Source organism: Chelmon rostratus, chromosome 9, assembly GCF_017976325.1.
Source record: "Chelmon rostratus isolate fCheRos1 chromosome 9, fCheRos1.pri, whole genome shotgun sequence".
NCBI lineage: Eukaryota > Metazoa > Chordata > Actinopteri > Chaetodontiformes > Chaetodontidae > Chelmon > Chelmon rostratus.
This window is the reverse complement of record NC_055666.1, coordinates 19558268-19580129: the sequence shown is the minus strand read 5'-3', so window position 1 is coordinate 19580129 and position 21862 is coordinate 19558268. Positions and strand designations below refer to the sequence as shown.

The 21862-nt window shown below is 40.9% G+C and overlaps 1 protein-coding gene across 5 annotated transcripts in view; it reads left to right on the top strand.

The window, feature by feature from the left end:
- diaph2 (diaphanous-related formin 2) overlaps positions 1–21862 on the top strand; it is a 369056-nt gene that overhangs the window by 89287 nt on the left and 257907 nt on the right. For all 5 annotated transcript variants that reach the window (XM_041943749.1, XM_041943748.1, XM_041943750.1 and 2 more), the window contains one exon: positions 7252–7391. In XM_041943749.1, the coding sequence (XP_041799683.1) occupies positions 7252–7391 (140 nt within the window). The remainder of the gene's footprint in view (positions 1–7251; positions 7392–21862) is intronic.

Genomic DNA, 21862 nt, shown 5'->3' with positions numbered 1-21862 from the left:
CTGCAGTGTTATTTTCAAGCTGTTTCCAGCCTAATACCTCATTGTTTCTTTTCGTGTTTTCTTCTCAGCCTGCCTCTCTGTTGTGGTGAGCTTGTCTTGTCTGGACACAAGAGATGCAATGCCACTAGCCTGATTATTGAGAGAATGTTGTAGGCCTAATTGTGTCTGTGTTATCAGCAAGTTGTAGTTGGGCAGACATGAGAGAATAAATCTGTCTCTAGATTTTGTTTTCGGACCACAACAGGCGGAAGATAGAGGTGGAAAATAAATACAAAAAGAAGAAAAAGCCCCCGATGTGTGCGGATACACAGGCGTTTTTTCATAGCTGTCGCCCGGGGTTTAAAAACACCTTGCTATGGACAGAGTGAGAGACAGCGACAGACAGATAGGAAAACGAATGGAAAAAAAGGAGGAGTAAAGAGACTGAATTGGAGAGAAAGGGGTGAAATGCTTGGCCACATGGTCTGGTGGGAAATCCCCCACTGAGCTGGGAGCCCTGCACCCTGGTGGCTAGATGAAATGTCTTATCTGCCGACGGCAGGACTCTGTCCTTTAAGGGGGGCTAGGGAAAACTCATTGTCCAGCCGACCGGCATCTCAACTGATCCGTGTTCCCTTTGACCTTTACCACTGCTGCCACCGACACATGCCAAACTTTAGATTGTGTTAAATGTGAGACTGCTCATTTCTACAACATCTCTCACGTGCGTGTGTGCTTGTTTGCGTGCAGTCCTTAATTCCTTGCACAGTTGTGTTGTTGTTCATAGGTCATGTTTGCATCATGAGGGAAAGGATGAGATGCGTGACATTTGGATCTACCTGTCTATTGTCTCTTACCCGTTCTTATGCTATCTTCCCTCTCAACTAATCTACCAACGCCTAATGAGCAGGAAATTAAGCTGTAACGTGGCTATCATACAGCATGATATGCACTAATTGCACAGATTGTATCTGTATTTTTTTTAACAAGAGCAGTAGGGTGCTCTAGTAATTTTCATTAATTACACACAAAGAAGGAGTAATTAGATTTTTCATTACTCCATAACTTTTGTCTACGACTTTTTTGGGAGTGTGGGATGGGGCTGAGGTGTGTGTCTTAATATGTTTTGATTCATTACCTCCCAAGAAAAGTGTTGTTGTCGTTATATGAAAATATTGAATTTACTTTCCCCAGAAGAATGGCCTTGCAAGCCCGCTGCTCTGTAACAATCACAGCGTCAGGCGTGGAGAATGTTTTCTTGCATATCACTCTTCCCTCACAAGCCATTGTCATTTTTTGTCATTTTTGTCATATGTTCTGAGTCACCTTGAATTATCAGGAAAGGATGAAGGAGTCAGAGTCACTTAATGGCTTCTGTACAAAGCCATTTCATTGAGAACAGTAACACAGGCAGTGTTTTAACATCATCACTCTCTGTCAGAGTAACAAGAAAGCTATGAGAAATTCAAATAATCAAATCAGTAGCTAGACAGAGTTGCAGGGATTTCTTTTTGTGTATAGTCCCTCTACAGTCTTGGCTGTACATGTTTAATTCTCCTTAAAATACAGCTTCAGAGTATCAGAATGAGCTGGTAGTGTAACATCTGTGCCCTTGTATTAATGGCATGCATGGCTGCAATGAGTCGCGCCATTCAGATGAACACACTGGTGTCATGATTTTGCTGTGAGGGAAGCATGCATTCAGCCACAAAGCTTTGAATGACGTTCATACTGGCCACCTTAAAAAAAATATCATTGTGGCATGCTAATCTCATCTCTTGATGAATTACAGAGAGAAGACTGCAGCACTTTTCAACTTCTGTTCTTGCATCACTTGCTAATTGCACCTCTTCATCACACGACACTGAAGAGAGGGAGTGGAGTTGGGAAGACGTTGTTTAGAAGACTGCGTCGAACGTTCATGTGTCTGAGAGAGGGGGAGAGGTAGCAGGGCAGACTGAATGGAAGAGGCAGTGGCAATCAGCTATCTCCCAGCTCTAGCTTCTAGGCCAGACACGTTGCCGCCATGCAGTTTTCCAGTAAGCTGACAAAGAAGCTGAATAATGTATCCATCAGTCTGCCTGAGTCTGCCGAGCACTGGGCACTGAGTAAGCTGCCAGCTTGTTATAGGCTCATTACAGGTGAAGATGACATGTGGAGGTGCAGCCGCCTTGGCATTGTCTCCCTGCCCTGCCCTCGATAGAAGGCACAGCACTCAGTCACTCCCCATGGCATGGAGAAAGGGAGACAGAGGTGATAGAGGAGGAGGGAATGAGCCTCAATGCTCCCCTAACCCCCCAAAATGAAATTGACAGGCTTGCTGAAGTAATTGCTCCCAGCACTATTTTCTTTGGCAGGAAATACTGTTATCGACAAATAGGGGATTCAATAAGCGGCAGGAGATGAGGCTCTAGGCTGTGGTCAAAAGGCTGTGTCTGTCCTCTACTGTTGAGGTTGCAGTGTCTCCTGATGCTCTATCTCTCTGCGCTGCCCTTTCTCCCCCATCGCCGCTCTCTCTCCTTTTGTATCAAGCCCCGACTTGTCCTTCTCAGGCCCCCTCCCTCTCCTACTGCTTCTTTTACGTCTTACTACCTCGACACACACTGCCCACATGCCATCTCCCGGCCCACCATCCCTCCGTCCTCCCTTGCTCCCTTTCTCTAGGGTCTCTTTTTGACCATTTTCTTCTCTCGACCATTTTTGTGAGACTGAAGGGGAAAACTCTATCACCCAGTAGCCAGCAGGTAATGCCCCCTCCCTCTAATCCTCAGATTGTTTCCCTGCTGCAAGTCTGGTGGTGTAATGTTGATATTATCCCAAAGGATTCCATTGATTTGGGCTAGGGTCATGAAAAAGCAGTTTATGGTCAGTGTCTTTGGTTTCCAGAGGTCAGAGCATGCGGTGAAACCAGAGCTCTAGCTTTTCTGGACATAGTGGTATGCCTGCTGGGAACTACTGAGAGGTAAGAACATAAATAAAGAGTGGGTGATGTACTTCCCTCTCACTGCACTGTGTGTATTTGAGGGAGTAATGTTCTGAAAATGCAGCCGCCTAATCAGCCATATCCAAAAGCGGAATCACAGTGATGTAAGAAGCATATTTACATTTGAAACAGCTTTTTTTCCTCATACAGTATATTCTCTACCTTACTTGTCTGATTTCTTTGCCAAAAGTGCATACATTTACTGTTGAACGTGAAAGTTTTATCAGTGGTGTCCAAGTTTTAGTTAATTATGTGCTTGGGTTCTTACTCATGCTTGCAAGCTGTCCTTGACAAAGCCGCTGAGTACATTTCATTAAGCTCCAACGCCAGTGAAGTCAAGCCTCGGCCAAATGGCAAGTGATTGGTCTTCAGACTTGCATGAAACCCACCACTGTGGCTTTAATACATCTCACCTGCCATTATCTTTCAAGCTTTATTCAGCACGCTGCTGACACATCGCCTCTCCACTGTCTACCCAACTCGGTTGTTTTAGCATTTGTTATTCATCCAAGCCGAGCCTCTGCAGACAGCACTGTGTTCTGAAAACCGAAGCCTTCTCCACAGCAAAAAGAGAGTTGGTGAATTGACTGGTGTGGTGAGTGCAACAACCAAGAATGGTATTTTCAGAAGACAAGCAGCAGATTACAGTCGCCCAACAATGTTTAGCCTGAGAATATAAATACCGATTGTTATTTATCTTTTTCCTCCTGCCTTTCGGAGGACAAGGAACACTTAGATGCACTCTGTCTTGTTCCAGCATTCCTGCCGTGATTGGATTGGACACATGTGATGCACTGTTCCATCAGCCATTTAAGTGGTTCTGGTCCCAGGACTTTTGTAGATCCCCGTCCAGAGAGTATCGGCCCCGCTGCATAATGGAGACAGTAGTGTCAGCCTCCTTCTCAATAAGGAAGGATCTCCTCTTGAGGATCTATAGGCCTGCTCTACTAAGTGTTTTAAATTAATGAGCACTCTTGTGCTGAAAGAGGCATCTGTCCAGCTGCCTCATGATCCAGATACAGATGAGGTACAAGTTCAGACTCTAGACCAGGGGTCTCAAAAAGTTTTTGCAAGGCATAGTATTTTTTAATGGCAATGGGTATCACAACCAAAATAAAGGTTAGACTCTAAGTGTGTCCCACATTGGGACACAATGACACACATTAGACCTCTGATCTCCACTTTGTCACCCTTAAGAAACTCTTAAGGGTTAGTTTTTGTTTACCGGCCCATTACCCGTCCCCAGCATAGTGGTGGGAAGCCATTGTCTAGACACAGTAAGTCCAAGATGTGTTGCATCTTGTATTGCTAGCATATTATTATTATTATTATTATTTTACAGTATAAATCTTGTGTTGTGGTTGGCCATAGCTTCTTGGAATGATATCAGCAAACCTCTTGTAAAGTCTTGTAAATGGGAATGCAGTTTATTTTGCAGCTAGAGAGACACCTTAGCAGCTTAAGAATTATTTGACCTCAATTCCGAAACCGTATTGTTATGACAAAATTAATGTAAGTACAAGAACCATATACTTTCCTGGTTACATAGTTTTAAGTTCGTTTGACTGGGGCTGTGTTCACTGATCAGTGTTTTTCATTAGCCAAAGTTAGCCTTAAAGGGTTAATTTTCATCTTTTCATCTGCACATAGCCAATTTGAGAGCCCTTTTTAGTGAGACAACGGAAGATTAAAAATGCTAATTACTTGAGCTGTGTACATATTAAAGTTAATAAAGTAGATTGTGGCTTCACAATTCAGAGTCTAAAGAAAGAAATTGCATGCTGTGGCAGACACAGGGAAGAACGCACACACACACAGTCACAGCTCATTGACTATTTAGGATAAAATTCCTGAGTACATTTTCCGAAAGTGAGTCACACAAGAATGACATGAACTTTTCTTAGAGTGTGTCAAAAAATAAGCACTGTGAATCGGGGATTAAAAGCTCACTGATTTAAGTACTTGAACAGCAGAAACATGTAATCGTTATGGTTGTAGCTACGACAAAGACAGTTTACAAGTTGTACCTTGCAAACTCAAAGTCAGAACATTTCACCTTGGGGTTTGGTTAAATATCTGGAGTATCTGCTTTTCTCCTCTGTCTAATTGAGCTTTCACATGCTGTATATCTGGTTTTATCACTTTTTATTATTTTTTATTCTTAGTTCTGACATTCATAGTCAATAACAAAAAAAGCATCTACAAATTGTGTTAGACAGAAATGTGGAGCAAAGAGTCCCGTGGTAGGTAATAGTTGAAAAAATGTGATAGTAATGAGAAGGATTCTTACCTCTCCCCATGGCCTAATAACTACCTTCGTCAGATAAAAGCTAAGCCAGTCACTCCTCCACATTCACCCAACGGTGCTTGAGAAAAAGATGAATGGCATAAGTGTTCGTATAGATCAAGGTGCGACAGATAGAGAGGACTGAAGCACAGAAAATGGATTTATTACAAAATCAAACTATAGTTTGGAAAACTAGACAATTATGTGAAAGTACACTTTCAGATTTAACTTGCTTTGAGATTTTACTTTTTACAAGTGCTTGTACCACAATAGCAGAAGAGAAGAAAATGCTTAAAATCATGGTAGAGAATGATAGTATAATAATAATGATAATAATAATGTTTATTTATAGAGCACTTTTCAAAATCCATTTTAAAAGTTCTTCTCAAAGGCAACAAAATGAAACAGACCAGTCATAAAATCATCAGGTTTTAAAAGGAAAACAATCTGATGTATAAAGACCAATACAGTCTGGGAAAAATGATAATGCATCATCTATGCATAACAAAAGGAATGGTGAAATCAAAATGGCATAAGCTGATCCTTGTTTACATGTGTTTTGGCGTTGCTTGCAAAATGTCATACTCGTAAAAAAGAAAGATAATACAAGGCACTGGGCTGTGTGTGCCTACATTTCCACTTTAAAACATTAAATACAATTTTGTTACTGGTTGTGGAAGAGTAAACCACTTGGTTTTTTAATGTCATCTTCATCCAATCAAAATGTCCTTAATTAGCCAATCAAACTGTGAACTCAGTTTACACCTAAAGCACAGACTTCTTGGTAGCTCGCGGTCTTTAGACTCCTCTGCTTTTTCCAACCAAAAAACGGGTTCTTTCATGTTGACTGTGCATTGTAGGAGAGCAGCAGGCCTCTCTTTTCTCCAGATAAATGAGCTAGCTTATTACTTCCCAAACTGCCTATTAGTGCAGCTCACCTTGTGGGGAACCAGCAGTCCAGGGATGAACACAGTGAAGATGATTTCGTCTAGCAGTCTGGTTCAGGCATAGGCGATGCTGTTTCTGCAGCGTGTTTTCTAATTTTGTTTTGCCTGGTTCCCTGACTCAACCCTCACCTGCGTTGTCGCTCGTTTTGACAACAGAACTGGAAAATGACTCAGTTAACACGGATTTGTTGTTGGATCTTGTACTGGGATTATAGATAATGTGGTAAAATTTATCAATTTGCACACAGAGCTTTTTTTGTTTGTTTTCCTCAAAATTGATGATGTTTGCTGGGCTGCGTGGAAACAATGTCAGACCCACAATACATTCAATCAGCCCGTAACCTTGGAATCAAGCTGTAGCTCAGTGTAATGTACAATGTTGCCTTCGCTGTGTGCTGAGAGAGTGTGTAAATGCGTGTTTTCCTGCTGTGTAAGTGCGTGTATTGCTGCCAATATGTAGTCTCATTGTGTAAGCACCAGTGTAGCAACATGTCCCCAGAGCCCTCTGTGGAGATTATACAGAAGAATCCATTTACTTCAAGCAGGAGCTGCCATAGATAGAGCCTGTGTTTGGCTCTCCGTGAGTTGAGTCCATCATTAGAGTACTGGCTGATTGACAAAAGGAGAATTGGCCAACGCATCCCTACAACATCACTCATCCTTCTACTTTCTAAATCACATTTTTTCACAATCATATTTTTTTTTATCACTAGCCCCTTTGTGAGAAACCAGATTTGAAGTCAAAACAAGTGTCAACAACTGAGAAATCCAAAGTCCTCTTCGTGGTACTGTTGAGTCTGTTCTTAATAGTCTGATTTATTGTGACAGAAAAGGTTTCTTCTTTTTTTTTGCCTGCAATTGTTTATTAACATTTCTAAAGTAAATGTATTTAGGAACATAAATAATGCAACTGATACACAGATGTCCTTCAGCAGTGTTCGCAAACCTCTCCTCTTATTGATTGTTGTTGTTTTTTTAATCACATTACCGTAGGTGTTGAGGTCATAGTGTATGAACGTAATGTAATAACTGTCCTGTTGATATTTTGCTTTCAGGGTGGACTAAGAAACAGCAAGCATGAGTGTACACTTTCATCCCAGGAATATGTCCATGAGCTGCGTTCAGGCATCACAGAAGAAAAGCTGCTCAATTGCCTGGAGTCCCTCAGAGTGTCTCTCACGAGTAACCCTGTCAGGTGAGTAACTCAGGCTTTTTTCACACGCTGCAAACTGGGCCTCGCACTGGGAATTTTTTGAATGTTATTTGCAAATATCACACCTTAAAGCACTTTTTTGAGCTGCTTATTATTGGAACGATAATAGAAGTTTCGTCGAAATCAAGAGATCTCGTTTGAATTGCTCCTTCTTTTTTCCCATAACTGTAAAAACACTATGAAATGTCATGATGTTGACCTTGCTGTGAAGGATCTACTGTTTCTATAGTTTTAGATTTTACAGTTCCAAAATAATTAAAATAAACCTCACTCTGTCCCCCGGACATTGCTGTTTAAAGTATCCGTTTGAACAAAATACTGACAAGCACCACAGGTATTCCCAGCTGGAAATATTTCTCTGTATTCAGACTAATATTTGCCACTTCTGCTTAATGCAGTTTTGTTAGTGAAGAAAATTATGGCAGCAAGTCATTCTGCCTGTCTGGAAGGACCAGGTGCAAATCTCTGCAAGGGATGAATATAAAAGTTATAAAAAGTATTAAAAAAAATACCTTAGATATACACTCCTACAATCCTATCCACAAAGCTTATAATGTGCAGTTTTTTAACACCTTATGTAGAGAGGTGTGGAATCAACTATGTAGTCATTTTGGAGGCAGCACTTTGTTTTGCAGTCGAATTGTATTGCTGACAGGTGTTTCTATTAATTTGTCCACCCCATCTATGACAGCGAGGCTACGCTAAATGACAGAAACATCTCTCCCAGTGATGCAATCCAGTTCAACAGCACCACAAACCACATCCTCCAAAATGATCAAACAGTTGAACCAGAAGGGCACTCGGAGAGCGCAGACCTCCGCCAAGGCCAATAGTCCACTCCTCTCTGATATGCAAATCTGCAAGCGCAAACTTCACAGTCAATATTATCGCTTGTTCTCGTGAAGCGTGAAGTTCAAGCATTTTTCTTAATATCTCTGGTGGAGTTTTACTGCAGACAGTTCACATTTGGATGTGAATACGAGGTAGTTGCATGATATGTGTGTATTTACTTTTCCAGGGCCAAAACTTAGTTTAAAAAAAAAAATGTGTTGTTTCAATAGCGGCGATGTTACAAATGTGCCCGTTCTTCCATAAAACCCCTGTCCCGAGTGCTCCATGACTACTGGGTTGTGATATGGAGTCATCATATTTCTATAATTGACTTTGTATTGTAAACTTCATTAAGGGAGGATTTATTGCAGGGCTGCGTAGGTGTACCTAATAAACTTGCACATAAGTGTATATGCATCTGCAATGTCTAAAGATGAACAGAAAAGTATTTTTACTCTTGACAGTTCTCACAGATTACTTGATTCCTTTGTCTATTTACTGACATTTCAAAGAGAGAAAATATGGCTGTAATATGGCTTTTTCCAGTAATATCCCACGAAATGTTATCCTCCTTAATCAGACTTCTGGAAAATATCTATTTCTAATTGGTTGTATGTGAAGGAAATGCTTTGGACCCGTTCCACATAGATTGATTAGCTGGGTTAGACAAGACAGACACACAGCATCAACTTTTAAACAAGCAGAGACTGGTGTAGACCAAACGAGCACAAGCTCACAGTCACTGGGAGTCATTCCAGACCACTCTGTCCATTACACTCTAATAGATAGGAAGTCGAGTTTTCCACATCAGAAGGCCAGCCATTCTGAGACCTTAATAAGCATGTGACTCTGTGTCATGTGTACAACCTGCCTCCAATCTACCAAACTAAAAATGGCCAGTGCCTGCACTTCTTCTCTTTAATCTGTTATAACCCTATATAAAACTGGAGTCAGACATAATTTAATTTTTGGGGGTTCTCAGCTCTGTCCTGTGAGCTTTGATTGGTTCTTGACTCATTCATTACGAGGCCTTTTTTTTTTTTTTTCTTTTAAAGCCTTGTCTCTGCTACCCAAATTCTCTACCTTCTCTCCTATAAATGGGATCTTCAGTTTTAATTTGGCACCACTAGTACAACGGAGGCCTTAGTGACAGCGGATCCTTTAAATTATTTACCAGCCCTCTGTTGAGGAGATGTTTCTTAATGTGAACCAGTGAATGATGCATATTTAATGGTCATCAGATAAGTGGAATACTTTTTTTTCTCTGTTAACCCTGGATACAAAGAAAGGACCTGCCAGCATGGCCCCAGAGGTGCCTTTATTTAATCTGCGTGCTACTACCAGCATTACTGCTGCATCCCTGTCTGCTCTCACTTACACAGCCATTTACATTTGGGAATAGACACAGTGGAGCTCTTCTTCCACTTCAAACTTGGGAAAGGAAGGGATCCAACCAGAGGTATCCGTATGACGTGTTGCTTTGATATTATTACAAGTATACAAGGTTATTTAGTTGAAAGAAGGCAACTGAAGTCTCACAGTCTCTAGCACGCTGTGGGGAGTCGAGTCAGCCCGTCCACACAGAAAGGCCAACTGGTGCCGAGGGGGTATACAGTAAGCGAGGCCTGGCTTGCTCTGTGGGTGTTTTTAAATGGCCAAACCTTTGACCAGCCTGGAAGGGAGCAGTGCTTTATGGAGGAGTCGCCTCCCGCTGATGGCCAGGTCCGTCAGAGAAGTCCACCTTTGGGTGTGTGTGTCTGTGTGCTGAGGAGGACTGTGCTGGTGTTGACTAACACCGGTCCCTCGCTTGTCTTCACGCCTCTCATTATTTCTCTCCTGTTGGAAAGGGACTGGTTGTTTTCTTGAAGTGTGGCTAAGGTTAACTCTAATTAATACAGTATGAATGCACTTAATTGTCACGGATCACAACACACAGGAAATCAACATTTTGTTTGCTACTCTTCTGAATCCACTATGTTAATGTAACCTTTGTACGGTATGTTATCACATACTGAAAATAACCATGAAGTAGATGCCGAGCAGTGCATTAATGCTTGTTTTAATTCACGCCTTAGAATAATGATCAGCTGGCCTGCTTTTCAATATTTATATTTTGTGTATGTATATAGAGATGAGATATACTGGTAATTTGTGCATAGTATGCTACCATTTATTTCACTTTTCTGGTTGTACCTCATAGTGTCTAGCATTGAGCGGTATTCCTCATTATAGAGACAAACTTCGGTACCAACAGAACTGCTGGTGTACAGCTGGGAGATGATTACTTTCTAGTCTTCTCATAGCTGAAAAAGCTAGACAAACTTTGTCTAACATCGTGCCTGTGTTCAAACGATTTGCTGTTAAAGAGCAGAATGATAAAGTTGGGGTCTGTATTTATCAACCATTTCAGTGTTGAAGAAATCAGTCTGAAATGGTCCAAAATGCTCAGAAGAATGCACATGTTGCCCTGAACTCTGTTTGGCTTAGAAATAAAATAAAATGTATTCAATTAACTTGTGTTCTTGACCTAGAAAGAGTACAGTCGAGAGCTGAAGAGCAGGGTACAGATATTAAGACATACTGTTGACTGTATGTAATGACAGGACTTACACTGCATGTTGTTATTCTTCAAGGTTAAACTTCTCTAAAAATGTATGCTCATTGACTTCTCGCGCAGATAGATAAGACAGATAAGAACAGATCCATGCATTGTTGCTGGTGCAGGAAGAGTTTAAACTGGTAGTAGATAAGTGTTTTTATTTAACTTCTCATTATGAAGTATATGTTGATTGCACAATCCCCTTTAAGCCTCGCTTTCACTATGCAGTACTGTCTGCTGCTGGGTTCGATCTCCAGGGAGGCTTGATTTACAGCACAAAATCACTGGATCGATGTTGTTCATATGAAAATCAACAGGCAGAAAATATGTTATCACTGTCTCTGTTTCTTTCACTTTGTAAAAACATGAAATAACAGGGGCCTGTTATAGTTTACTTTTCTCCACACATACTAGCTAATGTTACTCCCAATGTTTTATTCAGTCCTGGCTCACTGTTTTCTTTCAAACTATGATATTGCTCCAAATAAAATTAGGAATGTTTCTCATTACCTCCTCAGTGAACATGCATCTTGCTTCTCTCTTATGTCAAAAGCATTATTGATCATTTCTTCGCCGAAGTTTGGGAACAGATGCAATTTGTCCTGTGGTGTTGGTGGTTTCTGGGCTCTGAGGAAACGGAAAGCGATCCGGTTGTATTTGCGTCAATAATACCACGTGGATATACCGGGGAGGGAGGGAAAGTTGAGAAGATGTCTGTTTCCTCTTTAAATATATAAATATAAGTTGATCATTATACAGTCAATGCTGTAAACTAGATTGATAATTTTGACATGACTGTCAAAGTTGGCAGCTGATCATATACAAATGGTAGCATACATGATCAGCATTCTAGAGCTATCTGTCTATTGTGTGCTGTGTGTCTTCTTGTATGCAGTCAAACCTCCTATAGATGTATCATGTATTGATGACTCAAATGAGTTTCATTAATCATATAGCTAAATGTAGTCCTGAACCATAATATATGGTAAGCAATTATATTACATATCAAAAAACGACCAAACTTTTTTTTTTGGTCAAACATTAAACTTAATCCTGTACACTGAGATAAAAGTCTCACCATCAAAGTGTTGTTGTTCTTCACAGTGAGTGCTTACCACTGCTTTTTGTTTTTCCTGTGATGTTTGGGCAGCCTGCTAATTTGCTCCCAGAGGCCTGTGTTTGTCTAATAGTTTAATTGGCTAGGCTGTGCACCTGTTTGGCAGCACAGGTGGCCACAGGGCCATTGTGCTGAGGGCTTTATCTCCCAGGCAGTTCCACACAGGTGTGTGGCATGCAGCCTTTGCAGATCCACCCACAGATGGCATTGCCTGGAGCATCCGCTGCTTTCTCTGTTTCCACTCTCTTCTCCTCAGCTGCCATGTTTTCCACTTCTCTTTCTATCAAAATTTCCCCAGCCAATTATTTATCCTCTACTTCATCCCCCCCCCATTTTAATTTTGTCATTTGGATACTCGCTTCTTAATTTAGAAGTGTCAGATTGACGAGCCACTTTTCATTAATTTCTTAATCCACTGACGAGTGTGAGATGCCAACTTACAGAAAATTACAGCCCTCTTATTTTTTCATTTAGTGGGAGAGAAATCCTGCTGTGTTTCAGTCCGACATTCTTTTTCTCACGCATTTTACAATTTATTTCCTCTCTGTCTCGCACATGTGAAAACTGCGACAAGATCCATTTAAAAATATATCAAGGAGTTTAATATCGCAATGGGCAAAGTATGTTTTTCTTTTCTGTACAGTCACTAAAGCAGAACTATTCAATTTTGTATCATGTATGTTTTAATTTTGTCTTTGCGAGATTCATTTCAGCTCTGAAACAGTGACGTTTAAGCTCACTGCTGATCTAACTCCGCTGCCGCTCCATCAGCAGACTCCAGTATGAAAATAGGAGACTGGTTTTAGTGGTTTTGGGTAGCAGAGCACCTATCAGTGGCCCCAGCCTTTGACTTCCCTGTTTTTAGCCCTCAGCATTACACTATGACTCTGTCAAATCCCGACAGTGACTTCCATATTAGATCTGCTAGCTCCCTGATCCCTAAGACATATTTAAGCAAAATTGAACTGGGCCCCTAACTTTTCATTATGTGAAATCTTCACGGTACAAGACAAACATTTTCTCTGGGGCATTTTCTTGTGGGGTCTTTTTGTGGAGGCGGGAGGCATTTGCTGACACCAGAGTTTCTCTCTGTGTCTGGGTACTCAAGGTGTGGGTTGTTGTGATGATCGTGCTGCTCTGCCACACAGCGTGTCTCTGGGTCTGAATCAGTCTCACCAGCTTTTCTCACTTGAATGCTTGTAGCTGAGCACCGAGGGTTGCATGGAACACTAGTAATGGGCTTTTTACGAGCTTTGAAGTTGCTATGCCTGCTAACATAAAGCAGCTCGTCCTATTGACTGTCTGTCCTAATGCCCAGCTTGATAAAGCATTGAACAACATACTGAGAAACACAGACGTTTCTGCCAAGAACGATTGGTGGTGCTCCCTGTATAATGATGGAGCAAAAAAGAACTCATATTCCCTCATTCCCTCATCTCATAATCTTTGACTGTAACAGTCAAATAAACTCTTATATGGCCAGAAATATTATTTCTAGACCCTCAAACTACAGTGTAATCATACTTTTTGATTTAAATAGTGAAATGCCTCCTGGAAGGTGAAAAGGTATTACTCTGCTTGATTGCCATTACATTTTATGTGTTACTCACTTACTCATACAATTAAAGACAAAAAGGTGTCCGGAAAAGCCACAACCTGGGCACAGATGTTTTAAAATGTTTTATTCGTAGCACTAGCCGGTACTCAAACGTCCACAACTCTTCATCCCTTGGCCTCTTCCGTCCGCTGTGTGCACAGCCACAGCCAGTTGACACCAGCACAAAGCAGCGTATCCATCTGTGCATCTGCTGCCGGGACTGTTCGAACACGTATGAGCATCTAAACGTCTCACAGGTTTTTTTATGACTGGTCTGGCACAGGCACAAAGTGTGAGTGGTGGCTCTCAGTGCAACTGCAACGAGTGAACTGATGAATGATACTTTTGTGAGGATTTAGGTACAGTAGACATCAATGGGCCGGTTCTGTCTGACATAGATACTTCACAGAAACGAATAACTCTTTCAACTCTGTCATTTTTGATGTGGAAATAGCTCTCTATCTCAGTGAATCATCCATAATTGATCCTCTGTATTCACTTTGTTATCCTGGACAGTGCTTTTGTAAGCTCAATCAGACTCCATGTCAATTTGAAATGTTTAAATATAGCTTTAAAAATCCAGATGTCCTTAGTGGAGTTCAGGGGGACAGGCTACCTCAGGACACATGACAGTCTGACACCTTTGAAATTTCTGGATCAAGCATCATCTCTCTCCATCCCATCACTTTGTAGAGTAATGGAAAAATAGCAATTTGATTTTTTCCTACCATGACGATCAAGATTTAACATCCTCCAGGAAGAGATGAGGAAGGAAGGAGGACAGACACAGGACAGATATCCAAAAGCCTAACCTGTCAGCGCCATAAAATATGACCCCAGAGAAGTAAAGTGGAGGTGGAAGCTTTCCAGTGGGGTAATTTTCTTTGCACTACGCTGTGAGAGTCTACTCTCAAGACCCAGTGTTATTACAAACCGCTGTCACCTTCCAGGCCTCTGACTAGTTTGCTCTGTCGCTTGTCAAGGAGAAACAAGACAGGAAAGATTTCGAAATCACATAATTATTTAGCAGAAGTCTGCAGACAAAGATTTCTCTGGTGTTCAGGGTTTTTTTCTTTTTCAAAAGTAGCAAGTAATTTATAAATTAATCATTAGACATGAATCCACAAATTTTTGTCTTTTACTTTTCAGGATCTTACGATCAGTCTCATTTTACAGCATTCACAGATTTTCATTTGACTGTTAAATTTGGCACGAATGTTATGACACTGTCTTCAACAGACGTGATGAGCAGTCATAAATGAGCACGTTAACTAGTTTTTACCCTTGCGGCTGACTTCACAGTTGACGTTCGCCCTTCTTCCTCAGAGGCAATGAAAACGATTTTTGGAGACATAAATGTCCCCAGTGTCTGGGTATATTTTAAGAGTGATGCCTATTTCATTTTACGACACCATCTGTTAACCTCCAAGATACCCATATCTGTTACGGCCCAAAGTGATACATTCATAATGTGGAAATATCTGTTTCTAAATTTGGAGGATATGATGCCTTTGAACACAGTACAATATGTGAAATCTTGCATTTTTGAGTGTCAACATTTTGAACAGAACAGCATGATAAAATCACTGATATTTATAATGTTAATTCCTAAAAACGTAGTTGCAAACTTCTGGAAAAATTTTCAGGTTCATGTATGTATGTAATTGGGACATGGCCCAGAATCCCATGTGGCCTGAGCCCATATTTAACAAACATCTGAGCAGGAAAACTGTCCCATCTGGTCCACATTGACAGAACGACGCATATTTGTTCCTACTTTTAAGCTTAGGAGTGACAGCATTTATCAACTTTCCCGTCCTGCAAAAGGCATCTTGTCTGCTCCAGGATTGAGGAGCGATGCAGAGCTGTCCTGTTGTGTTTGTAGTTCCCAGCAGATATCAAATAATAGCACAAACATACACACACATTCTGTGAGGTGTAAACTGACACTTGGCAAAGGGTTTTGTACATCTACTGTATACGTGACAGCAGCGAAAGCTCGAGCAAAATGGCAACTTTATGGCTTTGAAAATAGAATCAGTAACCTCAAAGAAGTGCTTGCCACTGCATTTCCCTCTCCTCCTTGAAAGATGAAACTCATCGCAGCAGAAGCCTGAGGAATGTGGAGATACATCACATCAAACCTGATGATCCTTACTCTGATCTTCCACAACACATACAGAGTTAAAGTATACCGAACAATTAAATTAATTGGTCTAATCAACCTGCAATCTGCCAGCGGTACTGCTGGTGTCTGCGTACCACCGCCTGGCAGTGAGGATTGTTGTGTAGGAATCCATGGTGGTGTTGAGGGGATAATTAGAAATTTCAAGAGTGTTTTGCACTCTGCGGGTGGTCGTTTCAAAGTGACTGGGGAACATGGTGTGCTGTCAGCCGTCTGCACTTACAAGTTGATTCAATTCTGATAGAGACCTGCACTCCCCAGTCTCTCACACTGCTTTCATTCTCGCAGGCGCACACTATTGCTGCCTTCATTGAGTTTTGCTTTGCATCCCAACACATACAGACACACACAGACACCTTCAGTTCCATCAGGAAAAGCCTATGTCGTAGGCCTGAGCTCGTGTCTATGTTCGAGCCACGATTTTTGAATCAGATACCATTAGAAGTTCAAAGTGCTCCTTTTGAGTCCTGCACTGCAGCTGTATTTGTGCTTGCTCGGCTACATGGCAATCACTTTCTTGGAGAGTTCACACCAGGAATATTGTCCTCAGACTGTGTGTCTAGCTTCAGTACCAATATCAAATATCACAGCTGTGCCTCTTTTTTCTGTGAACAGTTCCCTTGCAGTGACTCAATTATTTTTTTTTTGTTCTTATTATATTATCAAATATCATTTGAAGAGAAGCCATTTCTTCAAATTTATCTGGAGAGTTAAAGGCAAATTAGTGTTTTTACCCTGGCCAGCCTAACTTGTTCTCCGCTGTGATGCATTAGATTTAAGAACTGTGCCAGTATTATCAGATCAGCTAAATGGAGTGACACAGCACCTGTCACTTGAATGAAGAGAGTGGTGTTACCTGGAGTTACATGTGGAGGATATCGGCTGCTCGTTGTTCTTTTTCAAGGACAGCACAGGTCAGTGGTTTTGGCTCTATGTATGTGTTAAATGCTGGATGCACATGACCTCTGTGCACTCATTGCATGTTAGGTATTTTCTTGGTAACCTAATTTCACCTTTGTTCTATCATACCCATCAACAAACTCTCAAATTTCTATGAATAAGAGTCAACAAACTACCACAGGAAACAGTGGATGGTGGATTTTATTTTAAGAAAAATGTTCTTAAAAATCGATGCTTACTGGTTAAAACCTACTTGTGTGTGTCTTCTTTTGTAGTGTGTGTGCTTCATGTAGTTTTATAGCTCGGATGAAGGATAAATTTACCAGTCTTTCTATGACATTAGATTATGAGCACTTTGAGTCCTTCATACTCTTTTAGAATGAGAAATAGTAATTGTTAGACGAGCCAGCAGTGTAGCTCTGGGGAACAGCAATGTCAGGCTGTTCGTCCAGCACAGGTCCAACACTTCTGTTCACTGATGATGTGCATACTGTATGCATGCATATACAGCATGCTAATGGTCGCATAAAGCTCCAAGTACAACTGAGCCTAAGTACTGCAAATGGTAAAATCTATTAGTGCAATAGTGGGAAAAACTGTAATCTTCATGATGTTTGGCATGCAGTAAAAAACATGCTAGAATTATCTTATTGGGAATCCAATATTGAATCCTCCTGTTTACACTTAAATTATCTGCTTTTGTACCCTCCAGCACTGGTAAACTCTACCATCATTGTTTTTTTGTCAAAGGTAAGCAGCCTACTGAGAGGGAAATATTTATAAGGGATATATTTGCATTAATTTTATGACTCCAAACAGATACTTTTGTACTTTATAAACCTTTTAACAATATTAGAAACTTAGCAGACTCAGAGTCTGAATATACAACATTTAATCCTGGAGTAGACAGTGGACAATTTTCAGATGTAATCAGATATATCAAAGCTATGATTGACATGTTGGACAAAGGAAAAAAAAAATGTTGCTCTTAATAGTTTCTTTTAAATTAGTTATTTTTTGAGATGAACAGAAAAGTGCGGTTAATATTTTATATCTAATATCCGTCATCTGATATGCCTTGTGCATTATCGTTATTTCAGCAGCCTATTAAATTGATCAGAGTATAATGTACCTCCACCTTCGGCAGAGTAAATCACTAAGCAGACGCTGGTGGTGCTTGGTTTCAAGATATAATGTTCAGAGCTATTTGTTGCACGGAGCTTTGGGCCTCAACTGGAATGCTGGAGCAATGAATGGGTCAGTTGTCCCACAGAGGGACAGTTGTGTGGCTGTGCCTGTAATACAATATGAAAGATATTGCACTTGCACAGAAGCTTTCAATAACAAAGCTCCCCACCTAGCCATGATAGAATAATAAAACTGGTCTATAGACTGAAATCAATGCGCGTACAAGCCATCTAAACACGAGACCAGCGATCAGTCAAACAGAAGGGGTGAGAGAGTGTCTGCCTCTCACTGTTTCTGTCGCTGTTGAGTCACTTACTGTGGCTGCTGATGCACAGTAATCTTTTCATCATGTACTAACATTTCCCTCGCCAAGTATTTGCACAACTCTGCTCACACTATGCCTTGTTTTCCACCTCATGGATACAATATTCTCCCCTTACTTTTAGCAAATATAGCACGACATACACTTTAAGTCAGATCAGTGACTGAGCTGAGAATTTGCCTCAAGGGGCTTTACAATCTGACACCCTCTGTCCTAACACCCTCACTTCGGATCAGAATAAACTCCCCTAAACTTTGAGAGATGTTTGGGAGAGAAGGAGGAAACCACAGGAAGAGCAACAGAGGTGACATGCAATAGATGCCATTTGTATAGAAAATATCAGCAAAAAGAATCAATATATAGAAACCTTTGTGAAAAAATTGCATATACACTGTGTGTAGATTGTAAAGCCAAGAGTATGGATCCAGGAGGACTTCAAGCAGCTTTGGGTGTCTCCAGAAGGCCTCTTCAACCATGGAGACGTGGAAGGAGAACAGGCCACACAAACACAGGAGAGGCAGCACAGCATTCACACAGATGGGAGAGACAGACAAGCACACAGCGGGAGAGAGAGACATGATAGCATGCAGACGCTGTTGTATTCCCTTGAGCATGACACTGAACACCGCCTGGAATAGCACGAGGAGTAGCGCTCTGCCCACTCTGGCGAAATGTATGAATGTGTGTGACAGAGGGACTAAAAAGAAAACTGTAATGAGACTATTGTGTATGAGGACTGAAGTACTGTTGCAGATTATTTTGTTGACGTGAGGAACCTTGGAAGAGCGGTTTGAAGTGAGCTGTGTCTGAATGATGGAGCGAGGAGGTGATTGATTGAATGTTGTAGTTTTTTTTTTATTTTAAGGCAGCACAGGCTCGCTCCTGTTTACCTTGAAAATGCTGTAAATACATGAGGACAGAGGGAGATATAGTGCACATGCCACCATACATGCACGTATTTTCACATGGTGGCTCATTGCTTGGCGCTGTCACCTCACAGCAAGATCTGCCAACCATGATCTGGGGTGTTTCTGTGTGGAGTTTGCACGTTCTGGGTTTCCTCCGGGTTTTCTCCCTCTATGTCTGTCTGCGTATATGCATATTTGTTTGTCCTGTAGCAGACTGGTGACCTGTCCAGGGTGTACCCCGCCTCTCACAAAATGCATGATGGGATGGGCTGGAGTCCCCCGTGACCCTGGGTGGGATAAGCAGTATAGAAATTGGATGGATGGATGAACATTTGTCATGCATAACAACATTTATTATTTCAACACATGTCAGAAAGTCAATAGCATCTGTCAGTCTTTTGGCAAACAAATGTCATTTGACAGAATGACAGATTGGCATCTCGCTGCAAGACATTTTGACTTTGTTATATTAAGTTAACGACAAGTCTACAACCAAATGCATTTTCAATGAGGCTGAAATGTTCTTTAGTGAGCAGACATGTTGCTAGTAAACGTCTTGTTTATATCTGAACACTTTTGGGCTAAACTGCAAGACTTTCAATGCATATATTTTATAGCAGTTAGCGGAACTACAACAATAATTGCGTCAAGCCAGTAGAAATCACACAAAATATAAAATAAGGAATTGCTTCCCTCAGACCGACCATGAATTTTTCATTTTGCCTGCGGGATTTACATGATTGCAGAAAGTAACACAATTTGGTGGCACTTAACTAGAGGATTATAGGCATCAATATTAGATGAACAAGTTCTCCCCCAAGTTAATGAAATCCTTGGATGTATGCCCACATTAGGAGAAGAGAGTGATAAGGAACAGATTCCATCTCTTGTTCCTTTAATGTTGAATTGGTACATTTGCCCAGAGGTACAAATGCGTTATGTTTGACCAAACATGAGCTGTAGCCACCTCAACAATGCAAGTGTTGCTGCTTTGCTTCCTGCGCAACAAAGGTTGTCTGATCACAATACCCAAATACTGGAAGCTTGTAACCTATATTGTTGCTCATACTGGTCAGCCAGCAGCGTGTTGGAGTGGGTTGTAACATTATTATTTCTTCAACTAGGAGTCGTAGCAGTAGCGCTATTAGTATTGTTATTTGTCTTAATAGTTTTAATCGTATGTTGTCCACTGAGGCAGTTTCTCTGATGAACAGAGATAAGGGATTTCATCGCCTCAGGACAAGCGCTGTAGAAGTACCATCTCTCTTTTTCTTTGTGGTAACTTTGGGGACATTTAGAAGGCAAGCTGCAGAGGACCTGAGGGTATACGTGAGGGGACAGAAAATGATAGACAGTCTGGGATGTAGCGCCGAGTCAAAAACATTAAGTGCCTTAAAAACCTTGAGGACGACCGCATTATGTTGCAACCTGCAGCAAGACATACATTTTTGATGAAAGATATTCTGCGCTGGCAGTCCCGGTCTGTCTATTCAGTTTCATTCCAACAACAATAGAGAGACGGTAAACACGGAGCTGATATCACACATTTTCCAACAACATCTGCCGCCACATTTCCAATTTACGTTCTCACTTAATTAGTGCAACTTCTCTGTTCAAGGTATTTGTTAGTAAAGCTTTCTGACTTGTACTTGTGATGTTTTCCAGCAAGTTGTTTTTATAAGGCTGCATGTGTCAGTTCTTGACTCATCTGCAGCCAAGTTCCTAGCTCCCACTTAATGTAATGATGTTCGATAAAGCATTTGAAGGTCAGAATACGCCATTTTTTGGCCTGTGGGTACCTGAAAAGCACCAAAGGTATAACAAAATGCTTTCCACTATATAAAAATATGACATTACTAATTGAAAAACTGAAAACTGGATCGTCAGCTCAACAAAATCTCAGGCTATTGGCAATGTGAGAACTATAGAATGGGAGTTGTCTGATTTGTTTTTTTCCCCCAAAGTGAGACATTGGTGTCAAACAAATTTGGAGTCGCTACACAGTGAAGTGAAACTTTGGCTTGCTCCGACCTCTGGAGTGGTTGGTCACTCTTTCAGTCTATTGGTCACAGTCAGTCAATGGATGGCTTCCCTGACTGGTTGTTCTGCGGCAACATCTGTGTCTGTATGTATGAAAGCTCATTTCCAAACAGACCAGATGCTCAGTTTCTCTTATTTTCCTCCAGAGCTTCCCTTCTGTTCTGTTTGGGTCATCATGAGAATCATCATGAAGACATTCCTATCTTTGTTTCATTTCATTTTTTTATTATTAAGTATTGAGTTTTATGGAGATAAGATGTACCTGTAAAACAAACCTGATTTATTTATTGTTAAATAGAGCTCAGTTTGAATCATTTTACACCAGAAACAGGGAGGAAGGATCAGACTAAACTAAACTGAAAACAGTAAAAACTTGAATTGTTTCCTAACTAAAAAAAAGGTGGGAAAATGTGTCAAACATACATTAAACAAATTTGTGATAATTTGCTTATCTTTTTGGATATATATTCAGCTGAAAACAGCACAAAGACAATATATTTAATGTTTTACCATTAACTCCATTAATTTTTGTAAATATCTGCTTATACTGAAAATGATGCAGCAAACAGGTTGGGACAGGAGCAACAAAAGACTGGGAAAGTTGTGGAATGTTACAAAAACACCTGTTTGGAACAGGAGATACAGTTACAGACATTGGTAACAGGTGATAGTATCATGATTGGATATGAAAGGAGCATCCTGCAAAGGCTCAGTTGTTCACAAGCAAGGATAGAGCGAGGTTCAATACTTTGTGAACGCATGATTG